General features: G+C 38.2%; 1 protein-coding gene across 6 annotated transcripts; it reads left to right on the plus strand.

The window, feature by feature from the left end:
* Positions 1 to 42: 42 nt before the first annotated feature.
* TCP11L2 (t-complex 11 like 2) lies at positions 43 to 27984 on the plus strand. Of its 6 annotated transcripts, none has more exons than XM_081958349.1 (12): positions 43 to 172; positions 5365 to 5464; positions 10656 to 10718; positions 11273 to 11445; positions 13714 to 13849; positions 14815 to 14935; positions 16830 to 17050; positions 18825 to 18961; positions 19421 to 19611; positions 21323 to 21504; positions 21603 to 21772; positions 22657 to 27984. In XM_081958349.1, the coding sequence occupies exons 4-12, from the start codon at positions 11307 to 11309 to the stop codon at positions 22899 to 22901; spliced, it is 1542 nt and encodes a 513-aa protein (XP_081814475.1). In that variant the 5' UTR covers positions 43 to 172; positions 5365 to 5464; positions 10656 to 10718; positions 11273 to 11306; the 3' UTR covers positions 22902 to 27984. The 6 variants fall into 6 exon arrangements, with proteins under 6 accessions (XP_081814475.1, XP_081814474.1, XP_081814477.1 ...); XM_081958353.1 differs by lacking the exon at positions 43 to 172 and adding an exon at positions 770 to 987; XM_081958348.1 differs by lacking the exon at positions 10656 to 10718.
* The last annotated feature ends 6 nt before the right edge of the window (positions 27985 to 27990 follow it).

The following is a 27990-nucleotide window of genomic DNA, read 5'->3' on the forward strand; positions in this document are numbered from 1 at the left end:
TGGGAGCGTCCAGGCAGCTGCTAATAGACGGCCCGAGACTATGTATAAACCAAACGGGGGGAGGCGGATGGAGAGTTAAAGCCCGAGTGACAACAGCTGAGGGGCAGCCCAGGCAGAACCAGTGGGGCGGGGGGAACCGAGGACGCCTCTGCTTGGAAAGGGGTCTCTTGCGGTGAGTGGGTCTCGATTTGCCTTCTTCCTTCTCCTCCTCCTCCTCCTCTTGGGAAAGAAGCGCTCCGCGTCCTCCCCAACCCTACCGATGATTGAACCCCGGATTGCCTCGGGAGCCCCCGTGAAAGGCTCCGCTTGCATGGGGGAGAACCCGCGAGGGCGGGGTAAAGGCGGTGAGTGGGGGGGTCCTTCTGGATGGATCCTGACGGGAAGCAAAGCCCGTGCCGGACCCCGTGGTTCGGATTTGCAAACAATGGCTAATGGCTTACGCCGTTGGTCGAATATGGGCACATGTTGATTGCTTTAGCCCCCCTGGATAAACAAGCATAAGGCGGGCGGGGGTGGGTGGGGGATCTCAAGGTGACTCCTCTCGACCCCAAAGCGCGCTTTTGCAGGCGGGCAAAGCTGAGTTATTGGGGAGGCGAGCAATAATCCCCTTTGGGGGGGGGAGCGGCGGGAGGAGAGGAATCCGTCGTTGGCAACCCACATTATTTATTTTGACACACTTTTTTTTTTAACGATCCCCTCCCTTCCCCTTCCGCGCAACTTCTCGGATGCGGTTAAAGATCCGGAAGCGTTGATAGCAATTGCAGAGATGGCGAAGGCGAGAAGCGGTCTGTTGTTTGGAGGTTTTCCTTGGAAACGCTGGTTTTGTTTTGGACCGGAGGGTGCCAGGAGGCTTTGAGCCTCTGAGCCGGCGCCAAAAATACATCTGCGGGGAGGGGAATCGGCCAAGCCGAGGAGGAGCTGCTGTTTTCGCCTTCCAAACCAAGGAGGGGCGTCGGGTTACTCGTTTGCTCTTGTGAATCTTGGACGGTACAGCGGAGGACGCTGCTCTTTTGTTGACTGCTAGTAGAGGTAGTCGTCGACTTACGAGCACAATTGAGCCCAGGATTTATGCTGCTAAGTGGGACACTTGGCGAGCTTTCTTGCCACGGCTGTTAAGTGAATTTCTGTGGTGGTTGTTAGTAATGTGGTTGTTAAGTGAGAAGGTCAGAAGGTCGCAAAAGGTGATTACATGACTCCAGGACACTGCAATCATCGTAAATATGAGTCAGTTGCCAAGCATCTGACCCATGCTGATCATGTGACCATATGAATGGCGCAATGGTCGTAAATGTGAAAAACAACTGTAAGGTTGTTTTCAGGGCTGTTGTAACTTCCAATGGTCACGAAAGGAATTGTTATAAGTCGAGGACTACATCCTCTTATTCTGCCCATTGCATAAAGTCTCAGGTGCAACCACCAGAAAAATCTGGGTGATCATTACAGGGAAGCCATGGGCAACAGTTTGGTATTTATGCATTGCATTTTTATTATTAGTTTTAGTCAATTTCCTTATTTGAAAATTAAAAAGCAAAACTTCTATATGGTGGCTGTCTAGATTTCTGCAGCTTAGGTCGGGGTAGCATATGGTCCAGATATTTATAAACATTCTTGCACTTAAATCATTATCATTTTAATTAACAATGTTGGTTTCCCCCCCTAATTTGACAAATGGTAGAAAATTAATTAAAAGTTTGTAAATGTACATTAAAAGCAATAATGAATAACTGAAAAACCATAAGATGTCTATTAGCACAGAATACACTGTAACATTTGCACATCTCATCATTTCTATTTCTGCACAGATTCTCTTGATTTTTCAGGATTTTTCCATGAGTTCATGTGAAACCACCTTCAAATCACAGGACGCATTTGCTTCAATGAGGCTTCTTAGTCATGAGTCCTTGTGATCCCATTGCGGTATTAAAAAATAATTTGAAGCCTGGATCTTTACATGCAACCTATATGAAATCATCAAGAAATAAATTATGTCTGTCAGGTCCACACAATTGGACAATCATGGATCTCACCACTTTTGGCTCCAACATGACACAATAATTGGGTTGGGGAGAGATAATTTGATTTTGCATCAATTTTAAAGGGAGTCACATGAAATCGTTCTAAAGTCACAAAACACCTTTGTCTATATACAGTGAACTATCACAATAAACCCAATCAATTGATTGGCTACTTGGATTCAAGGCATGAATCTGTATTATTTTCTTTTTACATTGGATCCAGTTGAAATAATTGCCAAAACACTGATCATAGATTTCTGCATAAAACAAAACATCAAAACGACAGATCTGAGGATCTGGGACATAATGCAAGAAGCTTATGTTTGAGACAATTATCGTCATGAATATTCATGATTTTTACACACAGTTTGTCTGAGAAAAAGTGATAAATCATATCCTCTAAATAGGCAACAAAAATCACACTGGTAATGTTTGGCTCCAAACAAAAATAACCTTTACCTAGCAATAACTTGCTTATAAAATTCAAAGCAGACAAAATTAGTCTGGAAGTAAACATACAATAGAAGAGAATATTTCTAGCTCAGGGTTGAACTGTAGAGTCTTTGGTGCTCTTAGAGCATGGCTATCTGTTTGCAGATGTTTCATTACTCAATAACAAAACAACCAAATTCAGAGAGTACCAAGGATATCACAACACAGAGAACATACAGATCATCCACAATAGTGATGATAGATAGATAGATAAATAGATGATGATAGATAGATAGATAGATAGATAGATAGATAGATAGATAGATAGATAGATAGATAGATAGATGATAGATAGATAGATAGATGATAGATAGATAGATGATAGGTGGGTGGGTGGGTGGGTAGGGTGGTTGGATGGGTAGGGTGGATGGATGGATGGATGGATGGATGGATGGATGGATGGATGGATGGATAGATAGATAGATAGATAGATGATAGATTCTGTGAGCAGATGCAAAAATCCAAGGAAAGTGCATAACAGTGATAATAACAGGTATAAATAAACATTTCCCATAAATTCTCAGAAATGATAGCACCTGCACCCCGATAGGAAAGGAAAATTATGTTTAATAATAATGACTCACTTTAAAGGGATGGCAGAGTAGATCTGTCCGTCTACTGTGACACTTCATTGCAGGTGAATCAGAGATGGAAATCCGGAATGCTCACCATCTTTCCCCACTAATCCCTTTGACTTAAGATCTGTGAAGTCTAACTTTGCAGTATTTTAAGAATCCTAACATTGATAGAGTTGTGCAATCCTATTTTTTCACTAATATATTCTCTGAAGTTTTATTTCTATATAGATGTACGTAACATTGCAACCCATTGTTCAATACCAGGAAAGAAACCTGCAGGCAGAAGACTTGCATTAGATAAACCCGCAATAAATATGTATGATTAAATGAATAATATTTTCTTGGAGGACGGGGTGGGTGGGTGAGTTAGACGCTACATTCTGAAGACTTCGGTAAATTGTGTAAGCTTCTGTCTCTTCATCTTAATAATGGACTGTGATTTAACTGAGATGCACTTTCTCTCTTCCCTTTGGGGGAATTCACTTTAGTTTCAAAGGAGTAACTTTGAAAAGCAATATTCTGAGGGAGTTCAAGCCTTCTTTCTTCTAGAGCTGCTACTTCATAAACTAGCATTTACCCTTTTAAATGAAGAATAATCTAGGTATGAAATACAGATACTGCGGGAGCGGGAAGAAGAGAGTCCAGTTACAGATTTCCCAGGTCATGTTTGTCTTAGTATTAAAGAAAATGCTAGGAGAGCTGAAGCATTTAGTAAAAATGCAAGAGTGGGAAAGAACAATAGGTTGAAAGGTCATGACAGCACTCGTAATTCTTGGTAAAAATTATGCAATCTAAATGATTAGATAATGCCAGAGTCTATGCAGAACCTACTTCTGTACCTACTTATTTTAGATCTCTGGAGAGAGTTGTCTCTTTCCTACTAGCCTGCAGGGAGAAAACAAAGAAAAAGGTTACTGCTCCAAAGACTGAATTTAGCTCACAGCAGGAGAAAAACGACTGGATTAATGTTTGCAATAAGTTATACATAAAACTAAATGTTCAGAGTCTGATTTACAAACATCAGTAGGGTTTTTGGATTAAGGATGCTCATGCAATGTTTTTTCAAGAAACAGATCAACTTAAATGAAACCCCACTGATAAAATCAAATTAAATTCTCACCTAATGATGTTGCGTTATGGAATTCGCTGTTAACAAAAGTTCATTAAAGAAACCTGTTTCCCACTTAATTATCTACACCTCTGCAATTAGTACAGTAAGTGCTGCTGCTCAGTTGCCATTCATTGGGAGATCAATAATATGATTGTTGCTATATCTTTATGAATTGCTATGTTTCTGAGTTAAAAACAAAAAGATGTGCTTATGATATCTGCTAATTTCCCACCACATACACACACGCGTGCACACACACACAATGTAAATTTTCCACTTAAGCCATATAGAGCCATTAAGAATCATGCTGACTTATTTACTCTGATCAGTATATTATGGGATCCTTTTTCTCTTCTGAAAAGAGAAACACAACAAACAAAAAGAACAAAAATGTGGAAGTGAAGTATTATACTATCACTGAAGTTGGTCAGCACTGATTCTCTTGTGTGCAAGAAGAAAGGTTGTACATTCCTTAAATGATTGATTCCCATTATGAGATATTAAGTGAACCACTTTTCTGTTTTGATTTTCTGCTTCTTCAAAGAATTATTTATTCTCCAGCCTTGTTTTAGCGTAGAGTGTAGATGGGTTAGCTTTCAACTCACATTATTCCTTGTCAGGAGAAGCTAAGAATTATCAATCAAAGAAGCATCAACCTGAGAAAAATGAAACATTTTTAGTAATAAAAAAAGCAAACTGCTGCCACTTACAAGATCTACATTTGTGAGTAGAATTGTGCAACTGGAACATTGCATGACTCTTCATAATCCCAGTCTTTTGACTTGATTTCCCCAGATTTTCATTAGGATTTTGGCAAGTTTATGCATGAGTTATGTTATGTTTGCCCTTGCCATGCTATAGGTATTTACTGATAGATGTAAGTTGTAAGTGATATTTTAATAAAATCACTGCATCAACTTAAAATATTTGATACGCTTGTGAAGATATTCAGGCAGAAATGAATATTGTTCAAAAATGAAATTGCAGGTGTTTCACAACTATGTAAATGTTGACGGTGGTAGAAATTTAAAAAGTCTAAACTGCTATGCAAATTCCATCTTATCTCATTTCTTCTACCCCAAATAGGCACAATACATACATTGACAACATGCTATACAATTATATTGGTTTTACTCAAATTTCTTCTTTTTTGCATTCCACTTTGCAGATCTGCTACACACTTCTTAAATGATCTTCAGAATACAAATTGAAAGTGTAACTGCCAATGAACTTCATCAAATCTCACATAGGGAGCAACTCTTGAACAGGTAAGGATTGACCAGGATAGACAAGTCTAAAAGTAATGCAGTAAACATGGTAAGCAAGCTATTAATAGATCACATATATGCATGTATTTCTATTTTTAAATAATATCCTTTTAAGCATTTAGATACTATCTCATGTTTTCTTATACAGTATAATTTCTAATGAAGCTTATTTTCCAACTAAAATAAGGCTGTGAATTTCTATTTTAGGTTCTGCTTTTATTTGTTGTGTATGCATGTCCTAAATAGTTGCACACAGGACAGATGTGCTACCTAGATCTATTATGTTTTTTTAGGGTGAATAAGTGATGTATGTAGAGCTATTCATATTTACTTTTATTTACTGCCTTCTCTTATAAAGCTGTTAGTAGTAGCCCTCCAGTTCCCCAAGATAGCATAAAATGTGAAGACTGCAACTTTATCCACTCCACAATCCTGTCCACTCCAGTGATGCATGGACTCTATCACTCTATTTCTAGTTGGTTGCATCTATATATAGTAGCATACCTACTGACTGTCTTTAATTTTCATGTTTTTCAAATGTCCCTGCAGCAAAAAGTTAAAATAAAATCTTACACCCCAAATATCTGAACATCAGAAACTTTCTACCAGCAGCTCTTTCCATTCTTCTCTGTTTCTTATTGATTTAATTATTTGGCTTTTGTCAATGCTCATTTAATGTCTGCTTTATCAGTGGGGGCCTTTGTCTTCTTGTAAAAAGGAATTTTTAATAGTCAGTTAAGGGCAAACTCATTTCAGAATGTGAAATGACAAATTAACAGCATTAGCCAAATACCTCCTATTTGGAATTTAGGGCTGGTGAAACCTTAGGAATTTATTATTTGTTTAAGCAGTGGAAGGAGTAGAGGAGAGAGAATAATAAATGAATTTAACTAGCTTTAGTAAATTTCTGATATATGCAACTTGAAGAATACATTTAAAATATTTTTCTGGATGCTTTGTATATATATTCTGAATAAGGAGGTAAGAAAAGTATTTGCAACTACTTTATCCTTCCTTGCTTCTCAATAAGATATAAAATCAGTATGTGAATCAGTATTGGTTTGATTTATGTAAAGATCATCCCTTTGAGAATCAGAATATATCCAGGGAATAATAATATGGCACATAGAAATAACCATATTCTTCTTTCTACTATATTAATAGGTGGTTATTTGATCATTAGTGGTTCTACAGTGATGGTTCTACGTTGATGCACAATGTTCATTCTGTGTGTGCATTATATACACAAACATCTTGATGTGTGCATTTTTAAATTGCAACTTTCTGTAGCTTATTGATTTTTATATAAGATTATTTTCCTAAAACCTTTTCCAGAAAATGGAAACATATAGTAGTCACCTCCGGACGGTCCCTGAAGCCTCCGGGGGGCGCGGGGGAGGCTCTTTTCGCCCTCCCCAGGCTCCTATAAAGCCTCTGGAGCCTGGGGAAGGCGAAAAATAGCTTTTTAAAAGGTGAACTCAGCTGGCCAGCGCGCACATGCGCGATGGCCAGCTGACAGGGCAGCGCCTCGCGTGCCCTGACAAATGCCATAGGTTCGCCATCACGGATATATAGCAAAAAGTTAAAAAGAAGGTTTTGATTTGGATGAGGGGATAAATGGGGAAACTCATTAAATTTGCAGATGACATCAAGCTGGCAGGAATAGCCAACACTCCAGAAGATAGGCTTAAGATACAGAAGGATCTTGACAAACTTGAACATTGGGCACTATCTAATAAAATGAAATTCAATGGTGAAAAGAGTAAGGTTCTACATTTAGGCAAGAAAAACAAAATGCACAGATACAGTATATGTGGTACCTTGCTCAGTAGTAGTAACTGTGAGAAGGATCTTGAAATCCTAGTGGACAACCATTTAAATGTGAGCCAGTAGTGTGCAGCAGCTGCCAAAAAAGCCAACACAGTTCTAGGCTGCATAAATAGAGGGATAGAATCAAGATCACGGGAAGTGTTAATACCACTTTATAATGTCTTGGTAAGGCCGCACTTGGAATACTGCATTCAGTTTTGGTTGCCAGGATGTAGAAAAGATGTGGAGACTCTAGAAAGAGTGCAGAGAACAGCAACAAAAATGATTAGGGGACTGGAGGCTAAAACATATGAAGAACGGTTGCAGGAACTGGATATGTCTTGTTTAATGGAAAGAAGGACTAGGGGAGACATGATTAACACTTCTCAAGGAGAGAAGCAACTTAGAACTGAGGAGACATTTCCTGACAGTTGGAACAATTAATCAGTGGAACAACTTGCTTCCAGAAGTTGTGAATGCTCCACACTGAAAGTTTTTAAGAAGATGTTAGATAACCATTTGTCTGAAATGTTATAGTGTTTCCTGTCTAGGCAGGGGGTTGGACTAGAAGACCTCCAAGGTCCCTTCCAACTTTGTTATTCTATTCTATTCTATTCTATTCTATTCTATTCTATTCTAAGGTCCATTTCTAAATGCCAGTAATGGTAATATCTGAGAAGTAGAATGTACTTGGAAAGGAAGCTGATTTCTATTAGCTATTTTTAAAAGACCAAAGATATGAGAGTCCAAAGAAAGAAACTATGAAGTTGGAAGGGAAGCAACTCAAATTTCTTTCTGGAGTCGTCATGCTCTGTGCAAATGAGAGACAGTGTCATTTAATTGCCTGGCTCAGTGCAAATGAGGGACAGTGTCATTTAATTGCCTGGCTCAGTGACTCATGTTCTTGTGTACTTTATACAATATGACATCAAGTTTCAAAACTCTAAAGTATGTAGTTCTGTCATTATTGTGTCAGTATTCTTCATTGGGTCTGACATGCGTAAGATAGGTAAATTGTTCCTAGACTGTCATTCATATTGTGGTTTTATTCACATGCCAAGCTTATTTGATTTTGGGTTAGTGGGCTAGGTAAACCCAGTCATTGTCATTGATAAACCATAGTTTGTAGTCTCACTTGTTCTTCAAATATACACCATGGTTTTTATTTGCTGCTTTTGAAACCATGCCTTTGTTTACCATGTCATAGCTTTTCTATAACTGACCAAGAATAAAATGTTTTAGGGTCTTTGTTACCATGATCCTCAAGATTACTGTTTAGCACAAGGAACTTCACTTGCAAATCAAGGGTGGGCAACTACTATGCTGCTGCTGTGAAGTATCTTGTATATTTCAGGGCAAAGAGTTTTAGTTGAACCATTCAAACAAATGACAGCTGTGTTGTGACTTACCCTTTTGATATTAAAAAGTAGAAAATACCTGTTACATGTGAAGATATTATGGTCTCTTTTATCCAAATTCTGTCGTCCTGATTAAATTCTGTCGTCCTGGTTTTAAAAAATGGTTTCTATAATTCCTTGCCATATGCTAATACAGTGATGGCGAACCTATGGCACGCGTGCCACAGGTGACACGCGGAGCCATTTGTCTGGGCACGCAAGACGTTGCCCTGTCAGCTGGCTAGCGCGCATGCGCGCTGGCCAGCTGAATTCACCGCTTTTAAAAGCCATTTTTCGCCCTCCCCAGGCTCCCTGGAGGCCCTCCGGTTTGCTTGGAGGGTCGTTTTAAGCGTTCCGAAAGCTTCAGGAACCGTCCGGAGGCTTCCCTGATGCCTTTGGAGCGCTTAAAACGACCCTCCGAGCAAACTGGAAGCTCGGAGGGTCGTTTTGAGAGTTCTGAAGGCTTCAGGGAAGCCTCCGGACGATCCCTGAAGCCTCCGGAGGGCCTCCAGGGGGGCGGGGGAGGCACTTTTCGCCCTCCCCAGGCTCCTATAAGGCCTCTGGAGCCTGGGGAGGGTGAAAAAAGCATGTAAAAATGGGGGGTTGCCCCTGTTGTGCGTGCATGCACACTGGGGGTCGCGCATTGCATTATGGGTGTGGCACGCTTGCACACGACCCCCCTGCGCTCCCCCCACTTATGGCTCACGAACCAAAAAAGGTTTGCCATCGCTGTGCTAATACATCTTGAGGACACAAAGTTAGGATACCTGGTTTCATTCTATTTATTCATTATTCATTCTTGTATGTAAACTTATTAAGTTTACATAGAAGAAGAGGAATGAAGAGGAATGAAGACTAGCATACTAATCTGCCTCTTCTTCACCAGTTGTAAAGCTAATCCTCAAGTCCACAAAGAGGACACCTTCTCTACAATTAATTGGCTTTCCATTCACTAGTAGTTTTGATTAAGAAGATTCCTATGGAACCAAGGAACATCTGGAAAAGATTCATGTTGTAAACAAGAGGTTCATGCTTGCATGAAGTACTTGTTGACTCATTGCCAGAGCAGTTTTATAATTGTATGACTATGTAAATTCCAACAGTAGTTTTTAAATTGTATGATGTCATGTTTATTTCCTGTTCTGCACATGAGCCTAGATATGATTGGTGGGATTATTAATCTATCTGACCAACATTAGAAATGGTTGTTTTTACTTGGCACAGGAAGTATTTAATTGCATTAAATCATGAGAATTATTGATGGTTCACTACAAGAAGTGTTACATGTTAATAATGGAATTTCGGTTATGGGTTTTTCAAAAGTGAATAGGGGTGTTGCATAATAATGGATAAAGAATATGAACTGAGTAGTGACTGGATTAAATCTCGCACTGACCTCAATGTTGAGTTTCATGTTGCATAAATTGGCAATTTAACCCACTAGATAAATATTCTAAGTTGATCAGTTGGATAATTTCCAATTATTTAACTGGTTAAATATTATTGAATATTCAAAGAATTCAAAATGATTGCTTTTCTTTTTGTTGTAGTAACTCTTTATTAACAAGAATAGAGTAAGAATCATTTGTTCTAGAAAAGGAAGTAAAGCTTCTCTTAGTCTGATTCTAGTAGTAGGTGCTAGATTCCATATTGAAAATGAAGCCCCATTGTACACTGTCTCTATTTAAAATTCCAGTGAAAAATGGAACTTCTTCAGTTATGAGTTTAGATAATAGCATCTTGATAAGGAAGAACATCTCCGTTTCCAAGGAATCCAGTAGTCCATAAAATGCTATCCTAAATTCTATAACATTATAGCCTAAAATGATTTTTATTATTTAACATTTGGCATTAAATACCCAGGCTAGGCTTTTATTTTAGAATATGAATCTGTCTTATACAATCACTCTAAAGACTGATGAAATGATACATGTGGAAAATCCTTTGAAGTATTAGCTAAATTCTAAGTCTTTTTAATTTTCAAGAGGACTGCATCTTGACTACCTCTAGGCAATTGCGATAACTTCATTTGGTGCTTGCTTACACAGGTTAGTATATAGTTTTGACTAACATTCAGTAATTTACTTGTCTACAGTTTGTCATGATCATCAACTAGGAAAATAGCCAAACCTGGGGATCACTAGGGTTGGGAATCACTGTACTAAAATTGTATCATATAAAGAACATAATCTGTGATTATGAATAAAGATGTCTAGGTTCTGCATCTTATTTTAATTATTTTTCCCAAAGTCTCAGCATACTATACAGCTTAAGACAGTTTGGTTTAAAATCCAAAGACATTTAATAATACTGCCTGATTCCATTTTAAATGTATAATAAAATGGATGTTGTATTTAAGATAGGCAATTTGCGTATCAGATTTATCCAAAGGCCAGATGACACAATCCATCAAAGGAAGCTTAGAAGAAGAAAAAAACCCTCACCTACTTCCCATATGTTCATTGAATCTACGGATTCCTTCCAACTTATTTATCTTCTTTTCAATTCAGTACTAATGCTCTTCAGTGCTAACATTTGTAAAGACTTTCTTATAGCTGTATCAAACATATTTTAGTAAACCCTTTTTTAAAAAATTTGGCAGGTTCTATTTACTGGATCAACAGAAGTGATCCAAGATGCCTTTCACTGATGAGCAGAGCAGTGACTGTGATTTTTCGCGATCTTCAGAAAGTGCAGCTTCTTCATCTAGTGACTCTGAATACTCAAGGCAGAGTTTTACCAGTGATTCTTCAAGCAAGCCCAGTTCTCCAGTCTGTAAGCAAGAAGCACCAACCGGGATATCTGCCTATGAATTGCCGAAAGTGTCTGGGATAAGTTCAGATTGGATATGCAGATCCTCCAACATTTTGAGGAGGATGTTGGTGGACTATTATCTTCTGGCCTTATTTGGGCATTTGTAGGATTTTTTGTCAAAAGAGGACAGTGCACTGTCTCTGACACTTCTAGATTGTGTCCTCAGAACACACAAAATAATTTCCCAAATTGTGCAAAATTTCAGTAGTTCCTTAAGGGAGTTGAAGCTGGCCACATTTTAAAAGGGTTTTTTTAGCTATCTTTCATGACACCATGCCAAATCTTGTGGGTGAAAGAGATTGCCAGAATGTGAGATTATTATTAATATATGACCAACACAGGTTTGGATCCTAGCAGTTACCCATTTATTGATGGTAGGCATTAGTAAAGATATCATGAAGGACTTCTCTGAATTATGTTTATAATTGCTGTCTGCAATGATATGCCAGCCATATCCTTAGGTACCTTTTGAAATTTTGCAGAAAAAGTATAAAATAGCAAAATGCTTGAGTTGTCCTCTGGCTGAACTAAATGATCATCTTAGAACAGATCCAGAACATTCTATAATTTATGAGTGGGCTGGAAATATAATTTTGTACAAAAACATTTCACTAAGATGCTTGAAATGTTTTACTTTGAATAGAATGTATATTTCCCCATTTTAATTCACTTCTGCTTAGTATTTATTTACTCACTGATTTTATTAATACATTTTCAGTTGGATTTCTCTAATAAAACATCTTGCAATTGAGTAAAAGGGAAATAATAACTGTTGTAAAAATAGAAACAAGTCGCATGCCAATAAATAGAAAACACCCAGAATCAAACACATATATTTAGATACACTTTCAAAAAGATTTATTAATCGACTTCAAAGAGCAAGCAATATCTGATGTCCAGAAATCAGAGTTGGCCTTTTCACTAGACAGAATGGGCCAACTGTGGATGAAACTTGAAACATTGAAAAGTGTCTTGAACCTCTGATCATCCCAAAGGTGCTTTTTCAAGAGGCAACTGGACTTTTTTGTAACAAGAAAATCCAGTTGCCTCTTGAAAAAGCATCTTTGGGAGAACTATGACCTGGATGACTGAGAATCTCCATATACACTTTGATGTTAATCTGCCTCCTTCGAGTAAAGTTATCATTCTTGTTCTATTTTTGTTGTCAAAAATAAAGCACAAGTGCCAGTCTGATTAGCTTTTATATAAAGAGTCAAATAGAAAGGAGGAATTCTCTGGGGCAGCACATATTAACCAGAGCTTGCTGAATAAGGTACAGTTGGCTGATTGATTTCATAAATCATGATTTTAGCCACAGTAGGATACCAATTGAACATGCAGGTCAAAACAAAGTGTAGTATGATCGAGTATGATATGGGAACCCAGCTATAGGATTGTGGGGAGGCTGAATTAACTTGTCCTAAACTTAATTTCTAAGTTTGCTGCTGCTCAGGAATAAACACTAACATCCTGTTATAGGAACAATGATACAGGAACAAGGACTGGCAGTTTTTGAACTGTATTTTGGGTAACAAAATCTCCTGGCTTGGAATTTGCAAAAAAAAAAGAAGAAGAAGAAGAAGGTACCATATTTTTCGGAGTATAAGATGCACCTTTTCTCCCCCAAAAAGAGGGTGAAAATCTGGGTGCGTCTTATACACTGAATACAGCATTTTTGGCCTCCCGAAACCCTGTCCCCTTTACAAAAATGCACGTGCAGAGAGTTTGGGAGGCTTGCAAAGTGCTACTGGGGGCTGGGGAGGGCAAAAATGAGCAAAAAACGGGCTGGTTTTGCTCGTTTTTGCCCCCCCCCGCCCCTAGGAGCACTGTACAAGCCTCCTAAAGCTTCCACATGCACCCTTCTTTTTTTGCAAAAAATGGGCCATTTTTTGCTCATTCCCCCCCCCAACCCATAGGAGCACTCTACAAGGCTTCCAAAGCTCTGCATGCCCCCACCCCCCCTTTTTTTTGTGCAAAAAATGAGTCGTGCAGAAAGTTTAGGAGGCATGCAGAGTGCAACAACTTTTTTTTTTAATTTACCTTTTCAAAATCATGGTGCGTCTTATACTCCGGTACTAATTATAGTCCCAAAATATGGTATTTAGTGAAAATATAGATTCAATGTAAACTTTTTTAAAACACTAAGCGAAGAACCCGCTCAGAAATGTAAAATATTGATAGGCTTTCATGCCAAGTCAACGTGTCATGTGTTTTATTTCTTGGTTCCAGCAACAAGCCCTCCCAAAATGGTTACATTTGATGAAATGATGGCAGCTGCAAGGAATCTGTCAAACCTGTCTCTGGCTCATGAAATTGCTGTAAATGAGAATTTTCACTTGGAACGCATAGAGCAGCCTCAGAACAGGTAGGCTCAGGTTTTTAAAAGAATGGGGAAAGGGGGAGCCAGTGTTTAAACAGAACAACAAGCAATCACAGATGGTTTGCATAGTTTCAGGGGTCCTTTCAAATGTTCATCTTTTGGTACACAATGTGTACTCAACAAGCTAAGCAAGTTTTTTTTCTTCAGGTTAAGCTTGTGATTTGAACTGAGACTTAAACATTGCTACTTAAAAAAGAACTTGAATGTGCAGTATTCCTGTAAATACTGGCTAAGGTTACATATCACACAAATCATGGCCTCTGTAACAACCACACCGGCCCATTTCACAAATAATTGAGCCCTGATCCATAAACTGCTATGGCTAGGACAGCGATGGCGAACCCTTTTTGGCTCGCGTGCCACAAGTGGGAGGAGCGCAGGGGGATTGTGTGCGGGCGTGCCGCACCCATAATGCAACGCGCGACCCCCCCAGTGCGCATGAGCGCACAACGCGCGACCCCCTCCATTTGTACATGCTTTTTTCGCCCTCCCCAGGCTCCAGAGGCTTTATAGGAGCCTGGGGAGGGCGAAAAGAGCCTCCCCCGCCCCCCCGGAGGCCCTCCGGAGGCTTCAGGGATGGTCCGGAGGCTTCCCTGAAGCCTTCGGAACGCTTAAAACCACCCTCCGAGCAAACCAGAAGTGACTTCCGGGTTGCTCGGAGGGTCGTTTTAAGCGTTCCGAAGGCTTCAGGGATCGTCCGGAGGTTTTCCTGAGGCCTTCGGAGCGCTTAAAACCACCCTGGCCAGCTGACAGGGCAGCGCCTCACATGCCCTGACAAATGGCTCCGCGTGCCACAAGTGCCATCGCCATCACTGGGCTAGGATCTTTCTATTAATAAAATGATAGGTCCTTTCCTCTAAGCTGGAACTTAATTTGACTTTTTTTGTTTTAGCACTTAGCTTTCTTTGAATGCTTACACTCTCCTGTCTTGCCCTTCTCATACCTGACAGCTTGCCTGGAAGGATTAAACGAATTATACATAAAGCATTCTGGGATCGCCTGGAAGAAGATTTGAAGGAGGACCCTCCTGAGTATGAGCATGCAATCAAACTGTTTGAGGAAATTAAAGAGGTGGGGTTTTGGTCCTGCTCTCTCAAGCTAAGTTTGTTTTTAAGCAGACATGGAGCAGGTTCTGTACATTAAAGGTAAAGGTTCTCCTCGCACAAATGTGCTAGTCGTTCCCGACTATAGTGGGGCAGTGCTTATCTCAATTTCAAAGCAGAAGAACCAGCGCTGTCCAAAGACGTCTCCGTGGTCATGTGGCCGGCATGACTAAATGCCGAAGGCACACGGAACACTGTTACCTTCACACCAAAGGTGGTTCCTATTTTTCTACTTGCATTTTTACGTGCTTTTGAACTGCTAGGTTGGCAGAAGCTGGGACAAGTAATGGGAGCTCACTCTGTTACACGGTGCTAGGGATTCAAACGGCCGACCTTTCTGATTGACATGCTCAGCATCTTAGCCACTGAGCTACTGCGTTCTTTCAATGCACATTGTACATTGACAATGTCTGTACATTGGCATTCTGTAAATCAAAGTTGTAGATGTAAAGTCTGCAGCCTCTCAAGATGTCCCTCGTCTAACTGTCTTTCAGGTGTCTTGACTATGATGGTTGGGAGAATGGTATAAAGTTGAGTTTGAGCACACCTGAGAGGCAACCAGGGTGGGGAAGATTGCTGGAAAGTTTTATAACAGACAGAAAGAAATGATTTTAACAATTTTATATGTAGGTACATTGAAGCTTAGCATGTTTTGTTTTCTTTTTGTTTATGGTGGCGTGGCTGCCAGAAGCAGAATTATAAAACGTTTGTTAACATTCATTGTAGCCCTTCTTCTTTAATACTTGTTCTTACATACAAGGGGGTATGGTAGAGACCAATATTATTGGTTAGCAACTGCTAAATATTTCAGTAGTCCAATTCTCAGAGGAAAAATGCTGATTTGGCCAACCCTTTCAACATTTCCCTGCAGTGGTGTTAGACTCTGAGGTAGCATGGTTATATGTTCAAGGTGACCACAATAATTGCTCAGCTTATCCTGTCAGTGCTGAAAGCCAGATAAAAATATGTGTGGGTCTGGCAGGCTTTGCCTGAAAGTTGTGTGTGTTAGTATTTGTATGCCGGGTACTTAAACAGGGCCTGAATGACATCCTGCTATGCCTACAACATTTTACCACAACGTTACATAATATCATAACATCATTTTGTAGTTTTTAAAGGTTTTGCAGTGGGTGGGGATGGCATGTCCGTGTGTGACTGTGTATCTTTGTTTCAGTGTTGCCTCCTGGCAATTGCCTTGGGTTACTCGTTGTAGTTTTGTTGGCAAGATTCTTCAGACGTGGTTTGTCATTATCTCCTTCCTAGGGCTGGGAGAGAGTGACCAGCTCAAGGTCACCCAGCTGACTTTGTTCCTTAGTAGAACTCATGTTATCCCCATTTCTAGCCTGATGCCTTGATCACTACACCAAACTGACTCTCTTGCCGTTAGTAGAACTTGGATGTATTAATTTTTCACAACGTTTGTGAACTTCCAGACAGTTCAAAATTGCCTCCATGGTTTTCCCTGAATTTTCCCCTGCTGGTGGTGGAGGGTGGGGAGCAAAGTGAACCAAAATCATCTTCTTGTTAGCTTTATGGCCACTTAGTTTCTCCAAACGACACTTTTGTGAGATAATCTAGATGTAGAACAGCATGTACCTGTTTTGCATCTAGGTATGGCATTCATATCCTTTGAATTACGAAGTGTATAGAGTCACTTCAAGTGGCAAGAAGGGCAGGACTCATAATTGCTCTTGAAGAGGGACGTTTGGCATGTGCAACATAAAGCCACAGTTGCTGAAATTACTCCTAAGTTGTATTATCGATTGGTTCTCTCTGTTGTGTGTCTTTGACCACATGAAACACACATTTCTATTATGAGTCATTAATTGCAATTTAATTGACTTGTGGTTTTAATCTTGCAGATCCTTCTTTCTTTTTTGAACCCGGGGGCTAACAGGATGCGCAACCAAATTTGTGAAGTCCTCGATGCGGACCTTATAAGGCAGCAGGCTGAGCACAATGCAGTCGATATCCAGGGTCTTGCAAACTATGTCATTAGCACCATGGGAAAGCTGTGTGCTCCAGTAAGAGACAATGATGTCAACCAGTTAAAGCCCACTGGGAATATTGTAGCATTGTTGAGGTTGGTATGTGATTTGCTTTTTAACATTAGGTGGTGGTTAAAAGAATGATCTGAATCAAACCTCCCCAAAATTTCAGGTGTCTTTTATACCATTTAGAATTCCCAGCTAACATGGCTGTGGAATTCTTCCATTTGACTTTTACTGTTGATAGTCAGACATCAGTAATACCTACCATTGACTAAAGCATTGCTAGCTGAGGAATTATGGGAGTTGAAGCCCACCCAATCCAAAGTTGCTGAGGTTGCAAAATCCTGGACTAAAATGTTACAAAGGTGCTTTTTTAAGAGGCAACTGGACCAGATAAATGTCTGTGGAGATTCTCAGTCATCCGGGTCATGGTTGTCCCAAAGGTGCTTTTTCAAGAGGCAACTGGACTTTCTTGTTTTTCTTTGAAGACTGTTCTGAACCTAAGCTTCCTGAGACAATAAAAATCACACGCTTAGTCCCAAAAACTCTTTTTTTAATTTCAATGGCTGTGAATTATGTTCATTCACAGCCCCTAATGAGTCACAAACTGTTTGTGAAGACCACGACATAAGTCTGCCACAGTCTTTTCGATAAGGCTGATAAGCACCCACCTTTATCTCCCTTGGAATGCTGGCAAAGAACTAATTGCCAATTAGTTTTCCAAGGCCAAACGGAGCAGAGTCAAAACGGAACTTCAGAATTTAAACTGACCAGAACGAACAAAGTTGCTTCCTGCAAAAGCTCATGTGTGTTTGCTCCTCCTTTATGTCCCATGGGAGGGGCCAATCATCTCCAAACCTTACTCCTGAGTTGCCCTTTTTGTCATAATTGTTCTTGCCTTCTGGCAGCTCTGTGAATGCACTCACTGGGAACAAGCTCCCCCTGTTCCTCTGCCTTGCTGATGTCAGATTCAGGAGGCTCCAGAGGCAACACATAACTACCAGATGGTCCTGGCCCCCTCTCAGCCTCCGACGCAGAGCCCTTGTCCAAGCCTTCCCCAGACTCCAGAACTGGCCCATGTTCCTCCCCAACCTCCTCACTGTCCAACTCCATTGTGAGTTCCACAGGCTGCCAGTGGACCACAACAAAGACTTTTTGCTTCTCATCCAAGATGCTTCTTCAGTTCTGAAAGCCCAGTTGCCTTTGGGACAACCATGACCTGGGTGGCTGAGAATCTCCATAGACATTTGCCTGGACTAAAGCATTCCAAATACAATCACTATCTTGAGTCTGACTTTAAACTGTGAATCTTTGGCTGTTTTTTAGTTTTCTGTTTTTTCCCCTATCCCCTACTTTTTGTAAAAGCAACCATCCACTTCCATATTACTTTGGCTCTTGTAAAAGAAGCACCCTTATATTTTCTTATGGTTCAACTCAGCTTTCAGTGTTATTGTTTTAATCTTAATGGATATCTATTCCAGCTTGATGGCTTTTTGCTTTTTAAAGCTAGTTGATTAAGAGCTTTAAAAGTGACTCTTTTTAACAGGCATTTGGTAGGAGCAGAATAGATAGGATTTGTGTTATCATTTCTTGTGATCTTTGCATTTGTAATAGCTATAGGTTGTATAAAGATGTAACTACAGGAACATTGCAAAACACCTGAAATTCTGCTCAGTTAGCTTTACAATGTCACACTTTATTTTTGAAGTTTGGAATTGGATGTAGTTTCTTATGAAAACTACACTCTTGGGAAATTATCAAAAAAGTACATATCATGTTCACATTGTAAGAAAGAATGACTGACTAAAATATGTAAGTAACAATGTTTGAACATATTGCCAATTTGTCATTTCTGTATTCCTTCAGGCAAATATTCCATGTTCTGGATCTCATGACAATGGATATGGTTAATTTTACCATACAGTGTCTTAGACCACACGTTCAGCGCAACTTGATAGATTACGAAAGAGCAAAATTCCAAGATATACTAGAAGAAACTCCAAGTATGTTCTTTGTTTACATAAAAAGGGGATAGACAATGAAGTGGCAGCAAAGGCAGTTGTATGAGATCTGAAGCAGTTGGGCAAAGGCTGCAACAGATTTGGGGAAGGGAGAGAAATATTCTAAAACCTTTTGAGGATTATTGTCAGTAAAACAATCTTGAGTTGCAAAAATGCTCTGGCTTACATGTTTTACTGTCTGGATGTATTTTTACACTGCATGCTTATGCCTGATTCTAATGTTACTTTGTCATGTTGTAAGCTTAGTCAGTTTTTTAAAACTTTCTCTAATTTTCAATATTCACCTGTTTAATTTTCTTTTGGTGATCAGGTCCTAGAGTTATCCCTCCCCCCCACCCCCCCACCCCCCACCTCATAGCTTATTTACTGAACTGGGTACATGCCTTTGTAAAACAAACATTGAAAGTCTGAACTTTCTTATCTTTGTCTCCGAATGTTCAGGTGCCCTAAACTTGACAACCGACTGGATAAAGGAATCAATACAAGATGAACTATCTTCTATTTCTTGTGAAATGCCATCATCTCCTGGTGCTAATGGGATCTCAAAACCAAATCTTAGCCCGATTACGGTGTTAACAAACAGCTACCTGAAACTGTTAGAGTGGGATTATCAGAAAAAAACAATTCCAGAGGTAAGTTGCTTTCTATCTCAGAACTTCTAAAAAAATTATTCTTCTTTTTCTGTAATATACAGTGGATAGCAATTTACACTTAAATCATGGTTTACTTAACCATGATTTATGGAGTAAAGTACAACACACGAATCCAAAAACAAGTCATGTTATAGGTTGGCATGTTGCCTGATTCTAGATTTTTCATAGTTATTATCATCCACAATGTCATAGATAGATACTTTTTTCAAGCTTGGATAAAGATTTTATAATGTGAACCAATGGCTTGACAGCCCTACATTTCGTTGCATTATAATGTTATGCCTTGTATTTGGTGTGATTAGTTATTCATTGAGCCCTGGCTTGCTTTGTCCTATAGAAATTAATGGGAACACCTAACTGCAGAATATGCTGTCTTCAGATGCAATGACAATCATTATTTTAATAATTTTAAGAGACAGGAGAAAGTCATGACAGTTAAGCCTATAACACCTAGTCTTAAATGCTGTTTAGTACCTTCAGGTGCTTAAAATTTTACTGCCTTAAATAGCAGTTATTGGGGAACAACAGCAGAAGAAAAGTAGATCCTCCTATTTACATTTAAGAGCTTCTAAATGAATCAATTGGTTAATGTGTGATATAGAAAGCTGGGATCAGCCTTAGACTTTAACCAATGCCTATGTAAGCTCCATTTTCTTTTTAAACTAATTTACATTTAAATGTTTATAAAATAATATTAATAAAGAAACAGTATGGACATTTTGCATTTGTGTTACCAGTAGTATTGAATATAATGAAAAAATAGAATAGAACAGAATAGAATTCAATTTTTATTGCCCAAGTATAATTGGACATGTGTGGAATTTTTCTTTGGTACATAAGATCCCAGTGTACATAAAAAGACATGAAAAGATACATTCGTCAAGAATCATAAGGTACAACACTTAATAATAGTCATAGGGTACAAATAAACAATCAGGAAACAATATCAATGTAAATTGTAAGGATACAAGCAACAGGTTACAGTCATGCAGTCATAAGTGGGAGGAGATGGGTGATAGGAACGATGAGAGGACTAATAGTAATACTAATGCAGCCTTAGTGAATAGTTTGACAGTGGTGAGAGAATAATTTGTTTAGCAGAGTGATGGTATTCGGGAAAAACTGTTCTTGTGTCTAGTTGTCTTGGTGTGCAGTGCTCTATTGTGTCGTTTTGAGGGTAGGAATTGAAAGAATTTACGTCCAGGATGCGAGGGGTCTGTAAATATTTTCACAGCCCTCTTTTTGACTCATGCAGTATACAGGTCCTCAATGGAAGGTAGGTTGGCAGTAAATTGTTTTTTCTGCAGTTCTGATTATCCTCTGAAATCTGTGTCTGTCTTGTTATAACCAGACAGTTATAGAGGTGCAGATGACAGACTCAATAATCCCTCTGTAGAATTATATCAACAGCTCCTTAGGCAGTTTGAGTTTCCTGAGTTGGCGCAGAAAGAACATTCTTTAATGTGCTTTTTGATGACGTTTTTGATGTTAAGTGTCCATTTTAGGTCTTGAGATATGATAGAACCTAGAAATTTGAAGGTTTCTACTGTGGTGGTAGTTACATTTTTCAGGAGACTTCTTTTATCTTGGACCTGATGAAAAAGTTGACGACCTCACGAAGATGTACTTTGTTAAATATGGTCAGAGGTTTGATGATTGTTCATAAATGTTACTCTTCCAATTGTTGCAGACACTAATGACAGATGAAGCTCGCCTCCAAGAATTATCCAAGAAATTGAATCAGTTGAAGATTGTAGCGTGTATTTCTCTCATAACAAGCAACATGCTGCCTGCAGTTATTAAGGATATTCCAGACTTCGTTGAGAAACAAAAAAGGATTTCTTTTGTTTTGCTCGAAGGAATGCATAAGGAGTATGTAAACACGTGAACGACTGAATAATGATTTTTAAAACGGCAAAAGCATTATGTGATAGCATTTTGTTTCTAATCTCCCTCCCTCTTTCTTGCAGGACTTTTGATTTAAAAGAAGCTCTTAATGCAATAGGTATTCAGACATGTAGTGCAATTAATGAATCACTCACAAAGAGAGGCTTTCAACTATTAAATAAAGAAGTTCAAGAAAATGTGGTAGGTCAGCTCTGCAACATTGTTGAAGACAATGCTGTCATCACCTTAATTGGTTAGTGATAAATTACTTGACATATTCTTAATATTAAAATGTATATTTGTATGTATCTATGTACCTATGATTCCTGAGCACTCTCTTATATACATTCATTGTGAAGATTGGGCCCACCTACTTCTCACGTTTAATAGTACATTGCTGGTTATAGATTTAGATTTCAGTTGCAGAATCCAGAAATCCTAGCTTCACTAAATGATGACCCCAGTTTTAGCCAGATTGATATTTGAAAGGAGCACGGGTTCAGGACAGCTACCTTTGTCTCTCCTATTTAAAACATGAACCCCGACACTAGCTTGCAATAGTTTATGCAGATGATTCTTCCCATTGACTGTGACCTTGTTAACTGTTGAATGAGCCAGTTGACTGAGTTGATCACATATTTTACAAATCAGCGCTGAAGTTCACTAAACAAATTACTGTAAACCAAGCAAACATTATAACTTATGATATGTGAGTCTTGGCACACATGGCTATAACTGGAGACCTGGAGTTTGCTAAGGCATTTGGAGCAGGAATTGGAAACCTATGGCTCTTAAAGTGTTACTAAATTATAATTCTCATATTGTCCACACTGAATATGACTCCATTGTAGACTTCCCTGAAAGAGGAAAGATGTCCTTTGTATAGATTTACAATGCATTTTGCAGTCTATATGCCAAATCTTACATAGATTAGATGTCAACTTCTAATGCATCAGTAATCAGTCAGGGTGCTATGGTATCTGTATAATCACACTGTCTTTTTTGATGTGTGAATGCTTTGCAGTTAATCATGTTAGTTGATCAGTTTGCATTCATCATGAGAAATTAATGCTGTCCTAAATAATGCCAGGAAGTCTAATTGTACATGTATGTGTGGATATTTTTTTTCTTTTTCAGGTAAACGAATTCATTTGTACATGAAAAGCTTGCTTGTTTCTCCGTGCTTTCAAAAATCTATGCCTACAGTTTCTGGAGGTCTTGAAGTGATTCAGAAAGAGATAGAGACTATTGGATCGCAGTATGCTAGCATTGTTAACCTTAATAAACAGGTTTATGGACCATTCTATGCAAGTATCTTTCGAAAACTGCTGTGCAATGAGACAGAAACAAGCAAAGCAGAACTTGAGACTTCTACCAACTGAAAATGTACAGCTTCTTTTTTGGTCCCCCCTTTTCACAATATTTATATTGTGATCTGCATTCTTCTTTTGACTATGCATAGCTTGCAGTGATGACTGTTAATGTGAGACAGAGAGAAATGTGTTTATATTATACAGATTACAGTCAAATAAATAAAAGTTCCCTCCAAATTAAAGCAATTACTACAGTTACTACAGGTAACTCGTGAAAGGATTAATTCTGTTTCTAGCTATGGATTATAACATGTGGCACTTATTTACTGTAATTTTCTTTTTCTTACACAAAATATTTCAGACATGTATGATAAATGCCTAAATGATATAAATCTTTTAAATGTTTAATATGCTTATGTGAATGACTATGGTGCAATAATATAAAAATATATTTCAGTTTCAATCTGAAATAATTGTTAGGGCATTTGCCTTCTGCCTTTACCCAAAATGGATTGCTTAAGGAACCCCCCCTTCCCCCTCCCCATTTCTCTCTTCTCACAAGTGAGATGATAGGGAAGATCATGTGTCAAATTTATTCAAGGCTGTTTCCTATTTTGAGCTTTTAATATATGCAGTCTTCATAATCAGTTCCAGTTGCTTAGAATTTAGTAGCCTCTGATTTCACTTGGAAGAATAGTTCATTTTTTAAAAAAGATAAGTCACGATATTTTAACTCACTTGCTTAACAACTTGTTGTATTATATACAAGCTATATGTATTTTAGTTTTCTCAATTTATTGAAGGGTTAAAATATATTGAACATATAATTCTCTGTTTACTACCAACATGAATCAGAATGTGAAAATGGAAAGCTCGAGAAGACAAATGTATGGTATTAAACAACAAATGCTGAACACCTTTTGCAGATTTATGTCACTAAATAGTTCCAGTTGATATTTTACTTGCTTTTTTAAAAATAAAAATTGAGTTATTATTTGGGGCATAACATGAAACGTTCTTACCTAGAGATATAAAATTTCTGGAAATTTTAAAGCCATGAGTAAAAACCGTTCCCCCTCCCTGTTTTTTTCCAGAAAAAAATAAATTTTTTTGAATAATTGAAAAAAAAAGTTTAGTGTGGAGTAGTTTTATAAATTGCATGAAATGCAGTGTATATAAAAGTATCATGCTTGCAATAAAAAAGTAACCGCCGCCACCCATATCAGGTCTGCCCCTTAACACCAATAGCAAATAACATTAAGATCCACTTCAATATTTAAGCTCCGTAGAAAGTTTACCTTTTGAGTGGCATTTTTTTTAAAGAAACACAAGGCACAACACATACACGCAGTTTATTCTATCATTTTCTGAACTACTGCTATCATTTTCCATTTCTTCTTCCTCTTCGTCATTTTTCTCATGGACTTCTAAAATCTTTAGGGTTGCACGGATTGAAACAAGCTTTCCTACCCTTTCACAGGTCAGTTTGTTTCTTGATTTGGTATGAATATTACCAAACATATTCTTTCACATGCAGCAGAAGATGCAAGAGGTGTCAGAGGTTGTGTGGTGCAGAGACCTTGTCACCATGTTGCAGGAGGGATATGTTTTGCAGAATCGCAGAACGCATTCCTGGCCCAAAATCCCTGAAGATGTTCTATATTCTGCAACATTTGAAAGTACTTTTCCAACATCAAGTTCTAAGTGCCCAGCTTGCTTCATAATCCAGCCAAATGCAGCAGCTGTATTCTCATCACTCACACTACACTGCCTTTGAATCTTGGATCCCGTAGATTTGCAGCAGCATATATTGAATGGCAACAAACTTCTTCCAGTTTCTTAATAAAATCTTTCACTTTAACTCTTTCAGCAATTGCAAGTGGAGATGCACTTAGATTTTCAAAAACGGATATTTTTATCATAGCCATGTGGTTAGGAATTTCTGAAAAAAGTGCAGTGTCTGATTCAGATACATGGGTTGCTGAAAAAAATAAAATTTGTAGGGAGTTCTGCAGCTGAACCCAAAACACATCCTCATCAAGCACAGTGTTCCTTATATTTCTGGGAATTTTAAGATCCTCAATTATTACTGTTGCTTGAAGACTTGTCTTTTTAGTAAACTTTCAAAGGGGATCACCACTCCACCCCAAGGTGTTTTACTAAATCACTTCAGTGTCACTATTCTGTGCATTTTTCTTCTTGCTGCTACTTGAAGACTGCGGTGGCAACATGATTTTCTTTAATCCTTTGAAGGGTGTCCAGTTTCATGAAGTCACTAAGAAGTAAGTTTAGTCCATGAGATGCACATCCTGTTGCAGTAATATGTGGATACTTGTCCATTATGATTTTCCATGCAGCTTTCATATTACTTCCATTCTCGGGTCAATAAAGCAAATACTATATCACTCTCAATTTTCTCTAAAATTGCACATATTTCACTGCTTACTGTGCAGTATGTCTGTTCTCTCCTGTTTCAATGCTTCTATAAAAGACTGGTTGAGGTATTGTTATCGGAAAGTTGATGATTCCTTCTCCCTGAACATTTGTCTATCCATCTGTAAGTACTGCAAGAAATAGTGCTTTGCTTATTTTTCCATGGTATGGTCATAATAATTTAAGAGTTTCCTGCCATCAAAACTGATCCAGAAGCATATATTGCTCTTGTAAGAGTGTGATCAATTTTCTCCTGACTTTCAGGTGTCATTTTATCTATAAATGAAGGTTTTGTGTATTTTTGTAAGGCAGTGGTTTGCAACACTTCCTTACCTGAAGATGCTTTTAGGGAAGAAACGTTTTGTGATGATCAAGAAGCAGCAGAAAGAGTGTTTCTGGAATTAGAACTCTGGAAGGAAAAGCAATATGCCCTTTCATTCTGGTCCTCATCATTTAATTCCATAAAGTATTCTTTAATGTCTTTAGAGCACCTCTGGCACGCAAGGATTTGTTTTGTCATCCTTGTAGCATTTGGAAAAGTATATTTCTTCTCACAATATCTGCAAACTGCAACTTTGCTCTCAGCAAAAATTGCACTGTGGAAATGCTTCCAAACTCTCACCATTTTACTGAGAGGAGGAAAAGAAAAGCCAATTTACTGACTAGACTATAGATAAACATTATTGTGTGATGGTGGAGAATATTAAGAGGAATCATTTAAGGGTTACAAAAGAGAAACAAATTTGTCAGACAAATTTTTCTTCAGTCAGTTAAGGCCTGAAAGGAGGACAGAAACTATTGTCTACTGTATACCAAAAATTACTCAACTGTAGGAAGTCCGAGGTACATAGGAGTCTTTCAAACTGGAGTCTTTCACCTGCAGAGCCCTCCTAGTGGCACAAATGCATATTTCTCTTCTTTGAGAACTGCATTGAGAACTACAGCGTTACTTGAATTGTATTCTAGAATTTGCTTGTCTTCAGCTGAGAGAATTTGCAATCATTTAAGACTTTACAAAATGTCTCCGAAATCTTTCATTAAGGTCTTCATGTTATAGTTTGAATACCACATCATAGATATCTGATTTATCATTGGAAAGGGACATATTCCACACTCCTTTTTTTCTTCTTCAAATTTTCTGGAAAAAAATGGCTTTGGAAAAAAAAAGCCCTGGTTTTCTTTCCAATTTTTACCAGTTTTTTCCAGGCCTTCCCATCTCTACCCTTACCATATGATGCTTCTGAAGTGACTGTCACAAAGACTTTCAAGAAGGACCTTAATATTTAAAACAACTGCTGTTATATAGGTAATTGTTCTTACAGAACTATGACTGTGTACCTCAGCCCATCAACCTGGTAACAAGCAAGTTCAAAGAGATTTCAGATTAAGGAAGATTTATACGAATTCTTTTTGTAAAAAGATCTCAAAAATATATTGCTAGGATATTTTAGAGCAGGGGTCTCCAACCTTGGCAACTTTAAGAGTTGTGGACTTCAGCTCCCAGAGTTCCTCAGCACAGCTGGCTGAGGAAATCTGGGAGTTGAAGTCCACAAGTCTTAAAGTTGCCAAGATTGGAGACCCCTGTTTTAGAGGAGACAACCATTTTTATTCATACATATCAATTCCACATGGGCTTGAACAAAATAACTTTTTGTGATGAATATTTATTCAGCAATCCAGAAGTGCTTATGATAGCCAACTTTAGTTTTACAAAACAGTTTTCTTAAATGGCTCAGTATCTTAGTGTTTTTTAGAATATCTTCCTTGTTCTGGTATCCAATATTCCATCTTTCATTTTTCTAAACAAATTTTAGCAGGTTTGAAAAGGCAGGATGTGAGAGAAGATTGTGGTAGCTCTCAAAACATGTACCTATATGGCTAAAGGAAGTATTGAGACACAATATTTGTTGACACTAGTGACTTGTATCAAGAAGTAAATATGTGAATACCTAATATAGTAAATAAATGTGGCCCTCTGATGCAGTACTATAACTTCTAGCATTCTACATGTTGGTCATGTTAGCTAAGGCTGTTAAAAACTGTAGCTCAACAAATGGAGGGCTATACTTTACTTACCCATGCCATGTACTGAAAATGCAATTATCTAATTCTTAACCTTGAAATTTAAAAAAAGTGTAAAATATTTTGGACCTATACATACTTTGATAAGTTTGTGAAGCTATAATATCTTCTAAAAAACCTTTCTTTAATCATGGTATGGTGTATATATGTTCTGTTTTTAAGCATTTTACATTATGCATAGTGATGAATATATGTATCCACAAATTTTTAATTTACTTAGAGGATTAGATCTAAATTAGTTTAACCTGGATACCATTGAAAACAATGGAACTAGTTAAAAGAACAAGTCCCATTTATTTCAGTGGGTATTAATTGTAATTAAGTGTATGAATCCAGCCTATCTATATTGTACAATGTTCGTGCAGAAGATGCTGTGTGGTTTTTATAAATGACTTGAAAGGGGCATTTTAATATAGCATGATATGTATGTCCATTCACAGTTTTTGAATATCTCACAGCTAACCTTCATAATCTCTTTAATGTTCAGAATTTAAAGTACAGTTGTTCCTCTTGCATGTTACTTACTGATATTATTGAAGTACATTTACTTCATTTGTCTAAAGTTAGATATGTATGTAATTGGCTTATTAAGTGTTTTTGTCTTAAATGCATTCATTAAATTTGGTTTCATTTAAAATGTGTG

This window comes from Natrix helvetica (genome assembly GCF_964273705.1).
Source record: "Natrix helvetica genome assembly, chromosome: 6".
Classification (NCBI taxonomy): Eukaryota; Metazoa; Chordata; class Lepidosauria; order Squamata; family Natricidae; genus Natrix; species Natrix helvetica.

Coding starts and splice junctions, on each gene's coding strand:
- TCP11L2 (XM_081958349.1), top strand. CDS start 11,307: ATGCCTTTCACTGATGAGCAGAGCAGTGACTGTGATTTTTCGCGATCT. Junction 13,850..14,814: donor ATAGAGCAGCCTCAGAACAG/GTAGGCTCAGGT, acceptor CATACCTGACAG/CTTGCCTGGAAGGATTAAAC. Junction 17,051..18,824: donor AATATTGTAGCATTGTTGAG/GTTGGTATGTGA, acceptor GTATTCCTTCAG/GCAAATATTCCATGTTCTGG.